Source organism: Polypterus senegalus, unplaced genomic scaffold (assembly GCF_016835505.1).
Source record: "Polypterus senegalus isolate Bchr_013 unplaced genomic scaffold, ASM1683550v1 scaffold_1637, whole genome shotgun sequence".
Lineage (NCBI taxonomy): Eukaryota > Metazoa > Chordata > Cladistia > Polypteriformes > Polypteridae > Polypterus > Polypterus senegalus.
The window spans coordinates 711-7,464 of record NW_024385835.1 but is presented as its reverse complement, the minus strand read 5'-3'; the positions used below and the strand labels follow the sequence as shown (position 1 = coordinate 7,464).

General features: G+C 38.2%; 1 protein-coding gene across 1 annotated transcript; it reads right to left on the bottom strand.

Moving 5' to 3' along the window:
* Nucleotides 1–5,236: 5,236 nt before the first annotated feature.
* Nucleotides 5,237–5,980, bottom strand: LOC120522471 (gastrula zinc finger protein XlCGF7.1-like; the record flags this gene model as incomplete). The annotated part of the gene is made up of 1 exon (XM_039743399.1): nt 5,237–5,980. A coding segment is annotated over one exon (674 nt), but the record flags the coding sequence as incomplete, so codon positions are not given.
* Between the last annotated feature and the right edge of the window lie 774 nt (nt 5,981–6,754).

The window sequence follows — 6,754 nt, the reverse complement described above, 5'->3', positions numbered from 1 at the left end:
TTTGGTCTTAGTTAGCCCCTCATAAGCCATGCATGAGTAAGTTCTGTTTCCACATGTGGCTGTTAGAGGTGGGCAGTGTATTTACCACTGTACTTGTACTTTCCCCAATTATAGCTGTTAGCTTTGCCTACTTATGATTACAACATAAGTAGGCAAAGAATCAGAGAGAAGAGGTCCAATACTTCTATTTTATTTACTTAATCAATTATAATAATCAAACACATATAATGCAATATAATGCAGACATACAAAAACAAAACAATACGTACAAACATATAAAAAGACCCAGAGCCATCATCCTAGACCAGTAGACTGAGGGGGCCCGCTTGTCAGTCTTGTCAGAGGACCAACTCATGTGCCTTTCAAATACCGGGAGGTGCGCGCAGTCCCCACGGTTGAGCCTCCAAAGAAACTGAGGACGGAACCTTCCCTTATATACTAATTAGGTGTCCTTGCCCAAAAGCGGTCTACGTGGAAGCAGTGCATGCAGAAGTGATCAGTTTCTCACACCCCCTCCTTCCACGGGACACGGCACTTTTTCCTTCTACTCGGCCTTGAGACTAGTGCCTGATACCAGAAGACACAGTAATATGCTTACATGTGAAAAAAGCCTCTCGAAGTGAAAAACAACTCCTTACATAGCCTTGGCTGTATCTTTAGAACATTCCCGGCTGTTTCTCCCAAAACATCAGTAATGCAGCTGGGTTTCGCGCTGAAGCGACCAACGCCCATCTGCTCTCTTGATCCCCCCCTCTCTTTAGAAAAATCCTTCCATTACATTCGGCCCCTCGCTCAGCGCAAACCCAGCGCTCTTGCCCTTCTTGTTCTGATTGCAATTTTTCGTAAAGCACAAAATACATAACAGTTAAATATAGTCATTAACGCAATAATAATAAAACAATTGTCCATAATAAATGCTTTTTCTTCGCTCGGAGAAATATTTTTCCAGTGAATTTACATTTTTCTTCAACCCAGGTACTTTGCGCACCGTAGAGGGTCACCTCCTTGGGGAGCGGTTACTAGCACTTCACCCAAGGAGTTTCTTCCGATTTGGTATTTCATCATCCACATTGTCATCAAGAAAAGAATAAAAATCTTTAACTTAAGGTGTCCATGGTTCAAGAAATTGGATGCACACCTGTTTGACAGCAACTCTAGTAATAACTAATTAGGAAACTGGTAATAAGCAACAACATACCATTCAAATATATATATAACAATACCATTAAGAGAGTAATTTCTGCTTCACCCCATGATTCCCAGGTTCAAATAAAGCTAATACTAATTAATATTATTGGTGATGATACAGATGGCATAAATATTTATCTTAAATAACTCAAAAGTTCCCAGTTTTAGGTTGTCACCGCTGTGCACAATGATAATCGGAGATAAAGTCCTTACACACCTCACCATGCTCACATCTTAACACACTCATTCATAAAATTGCCCAAATATACACCCAGCTGTGGTCTCAACCTTGAGCCACCTTTATCACATTAATGCAACCATTTTGTGGACAGTAGGTGTCAATCCTCCCTTCGGAAGACGTCAGCACTACCTTCCAAAATGCAAATCACTGGGTCATTTTTGAGGTCACATTCATTTCAATTTCAAGGGTTATACCCAAGCTTCTTATTAAGGATTCATATCTTCAGAGATCTTCAGACTTCATCTGGGCTTTTTAATTCACTGACCACACACTCACCACTGTATGTATAGGACACTCCATCTCCTATGGGCCAAATTATTACTTCATTTCACTGATTTCCATAACATATACTCATCAAGCCATGATGTTAATCATTTGACCTGTATCACCATCAACATGCTAGCCTAAACTGTTTTATCCTCTTCTAAAAGCTATGGATGTTCTGACCTATAGTAGGTGTCCCTTATCCCCAAAATACTAGTTATGTGTGTCATCCCATATTCTTACTATTATTCTTTTCAATTAAATAAATGTACCTAAATGTAAAGCTCTACATTATTTGCTATAATACTACAATCAATAACCTAGAATATCTAAACTGGACTGACCCTGACTAGTAATAGTGGAATGCCACTGCAATGACAATCACTTAACAATCTCTAATAGATGCCTTAATGTTAGATTAGACTCAATTCTGATTAACTTTACAAATATCCTAAGTAATATTTCTCTTTCTTTTTATTACTAATTATTAAAATACCAATCTTAATAAAATGTCTCATTCAATATTTAATTAATGCATCAAAAATATAAAAGTGAACCTTCCATTAGTTTTGTTGTGATACCAGTATTCCACTGTATTTCACACAAACATGTCAATATTACACACAAAGGAAATAAGGAAAGAAATCAATATATCAGAATGTCCTATAATGTAAAATGTGCCTTTATTTACAATAAGGCCCTCTAAGAAATTTGCACATTCCTACCCATATTTCAAACTAAGAAAATACTTTAAATCTACTTCAATTATATACACTGATTTTCTTTTCCCCATAACCTTCTGTCAAAGACAGTTGATCTTGCACATTCTTTCATTGTTATCTTCCAGATGTTTTATTACACATTTTTCAGAATGTTGACTCCAAAGAGCACAGTCTGTTTTTCTTCAGCTTCATTTTGCTAAAATAATGTCTCCTTCAATTGAAATGTACTCATTTTAATTAAAATCCTCCCTTTTATCAGAGTCTGGCCAGTACTCAAATAAAAGGGGTGCTCATATAATGTGCTTAATCTGGAGACCTTTTTACACCACCTGTTCAAATCTTTTTTTTTTTTAATTTAGAATTAAGAGCTCTTTTAATTTCAACATTTACATTCACATTCTTACACATAATAATATCAATTATTTCATTCTTGCAAACACCACCACATATTTTTACACATTCTTTTAAGCACACTGAAACCTATTTAACATACACACACATAGGGATCCCTCTAACACACTATATAACATACACAAAATCACCCAAACCATTGTTTTAACACATTCAACTTTACCTCAGTTTTGTTACTTATTATCACTTATTATTAAAAGTGAATGCATTTTTCATTTTATCAAATGTTACTCATACTCACATTTATTTTAACCCATATTTACTCAGAGCTCTGGAAGTTTATATGCACACGGCAGCTTCAGCAAATCATAGTTGAACTACATTACCCAGAAGTCTCCATGTTTTTGCTTTCTTACTCCCAAACACACGTACGCACCCACAGAACAAATAACAGGCACGCTCACACATTTTTAGCACAAACATATTTACACACACACAGAGAACAATTAATGCTCAGGCATACACATAGTATACAGGCACACACATTGAATAAGTTCAGCACAGACATATTCACATACACAGACATTAGCGAGAGCCAGGTACCTTTAAAGTTAAATACAGTGCACTTTTTCTTTTTCGCGCATGATATTCTTCTCAACGCTTGTTATTCTTTTTGGTGCTATCCTCCTACATTTTTCTGAAGGCTGCTTTACTTATCAGACTGTAAAAACGACTCAAATTGTTTTTAACAGGGAGTAACATGAAGCACAACTATTTGAATCAAGTTAACCTTTTCAAAACTTCACATTTTAATTATCCAAATTCTTATTATAGTACTTTCCTAATTTACCAAATGCTTGCACTTCTTCTAATTGTCTATATTTAGGTTAATTATGCTTTCTTGATAATTTTATACTCAAACATTTTTCTATCGCTTAATTTTCCTTTTTCGCATTCACTTTGCCTTGCTGCAAGCAACTCGCCAGCATACTTGAGTGACTGCCTCCTGTCTCAGCTGCAATCTGCTCTGCTATAAACTGCGCTCCGGTGTGCAGCACAAGAGCTGCGTGTCCTTGCCTTCCAACAAAAGCGGCTCTCTTATCAGCAAGCAGATATGAGAGTGCAGCGCTCTGTGACAAACTAAGTTCTCCTGCATTTATCTCCTGTTTCTCAGGGTCAAAAGACCCCGAAATCAAAGCACACACTTTAACACTGAGCGATCGTTGCTTAATCTGTGTGGCATTCTCTTTATACATTGCTACGTGTACTGCTAGCTGCTCGCAAATTTTTAGCCAGGTATTTATCTCACTTGTCTCCTCATCTAACTTCTTTATAATAATCTTTTTAGCATTCACTTTGGCTATGCAAAAGGCTGCCTTTTCCGCCATCCCTTCGGCCCGCTGTACCCGCGGCAATAATACAGCTACCTGGGATTCAGCCATTGAGGCCCGCCCTAACGCATCCGCCAAGTCCTTTTGCAACTTTCTAATCTCCCTTTCTTTTTCGTCTACCAAGTCGTCCAGACTCTTAACCGCAGTTAGCAAAACCCACCCCCGCGTCTGCAAGCCCGTTATGGGTTCCTTTGCAGACACTTGACATTTCTTAAGCGCAGCTCGTACACTCACTGGTGTTGGGGGATTCATCTTCTGCCAATATTGTGCTGATCCTCCCCCACATCTCAATTCTCTGGCGCAGTCTTCCAACACCGTTTCCTCCCAACCGGGAAGAGGTAAAGGAGCTGCCTCAGGGTTTTTATTCTTCTTCTTAAACATCTCTGATTTCCTTTGCCTCACTTAATAGTTCAATATTTTACCAGATTCCCCAAAATCCTGTTCGTGACGCCAAATGTTTTGATTTGGGAAAATGGTTCAAGGGATTAGAACATAAGTAGGCAAAGAATCAGAGAGAAGAGGTCCAATACTTCTATTTTATTTACTTAATCAATTATAATAATCAAACACATATAATGCAATATAATGCAGACATACAAAAACAAAACAATATGTACAGACATATAAAAAGACCCAGAGCCATCATCCTAGACCAGTAGACTGAGGGGGCCCGCTTGTCAGTCTTGTCAGAGGACCAACTCATGTGCCTTTCAAATACCGGGAGGTGCGCGCAGTCCCCACGGTTGAGCCTCCAAAGAAACTGAGGGCGGAACCTTCCCTTATATACTAATTAGGTGTCCTTGCCCAAAAGCGATCTACGTGGAAGCAGTGCTTGCAGAAGTGATCAGTTTCTCACACCCCCTCCTTCCACGGGACACGGCGCTTTTTCCTTCTACTCGGCCTTGAGACTAGTGCCTGATACCAGAAGACACAGTAATATTCTTACATGTGAAAAAAGCCTCTCGAAGTGAAAAACAACTCCTTACATAGCCTTGGCTGTATCTTTAGAACATTCCCGGCTGTTTCTCCCAAAACATCAGTAATGCAGCTGGGTTTCGCGCTGAAGCGACCAACGCCCATCTGCTCTCTTGATCCCCCCCTCTCTTTAGAAAAATCCTTCCATTACAATAGCTTTTTTGTTTTAAAACTTTATGAATTATTTCTTCTGCTGCTTAGCATTGTACTGTGTTCATCTGTGGACAAGGTGGGGGAGTTTTGTGTCATTTTTTTCTCTCTTGTGTGAATTCTTTGATGTTTCTGAAGATACCTTCTCTCTGAAAACGCTTTACCACATTCAGAACAGTCATATGGCTTCTGCCCTGTATGAATTCTTTGGTGGTTCTGAAGATGGCTTCTCTGTGAAAACTTTTTACCACATTCAGAACAGCAATATGGCTTTTGTGCTGTGTGAATTATTTTGTGGCGCTGAAAACTGCTTCTATCTGAAAACTGTTTACCACATTCAGAACAGCAATATGGCTTCTCTCCTGTGTGGATTCTTTGGTGACTCTTAAGATGGCTTCTCTGTGAAAACTTTTTACCACATTCAGAACAGTCATATGGCTTCTCTCCTGTGTGAATTCTTTTGTGGCGCTGAAGACGGCTTCTTTCTGAAAACTGTTTACCACATTCAAAGCAGCAATATGGCTTCTCCCCGGTGTGAATTATTTTGTGGCGCTGAAGACTGCTTCTTTCTGAAAACTGTTTACCACATTCAGAGCAGCAATATGGCTCCTCCCATGTGTGGATTATTTGGTGGATCTGAAGATGGCCTCTCTGTGTAAACTGTTTGCCACATTCAGAACAGCAGTGAAGTTTGATTCCTGTATAAAGTTTAAAAGATAAAAAATTTTAGTTTTTAACCCACAGCTTTCATACTGACATTATTTTTCAACACTAAATAAATCTTGGTTTAATTTATGAACAAACTTTGATAAGCATAAGCAATCATAAGACTTAAGTAGCAAGTGAATAGAGACTCAACTTGTTCTTTATTTTCAATTGTATTTGAACTACTCATTACATGAGCACAATTATAGCAGCCAAGAAGTTAAAATAGTAAAATAAATAGATCACATGTGACAGGCACAATCAACAAGACTATTGTTGATTTTTTTTAACTACATTACAAAACAGAATCATCATTTTATCAACAAATTCTTGAAATATTATAACACTAGCAAAATACCCGCACTTCGCAGCGGAGAAGTCGTGTGTTAAAGAAGTTATGAAAAAGAAAGTAACATGATTGTCAAAGTAATTGTTCCAGAATCGCACCCCTAAACTGTATATGCAAAAAACTAAACCGAGGTCTCTCAAATAAAAACACAGGAAAGAATCAACAAGTTCTGCTTAGGAGTGGGCAAACATGGGGAGAGCTCAGTAAACAATCCCATCCTGACCCCAACATTCACAATACAAGAGTCAATGAGGTGAAAATATAAAAACACAAATCTGAAGAAAAATGACATGTAAGCAAATATTAAATAATTGAGGGTTGAGAGTATGTGGAGCATGAAAGGCTCATGTCCTGACCCCTCACAACCTGCAATGACTCTCTAATCATACGTGTATGTACACACACAAAATACACACAT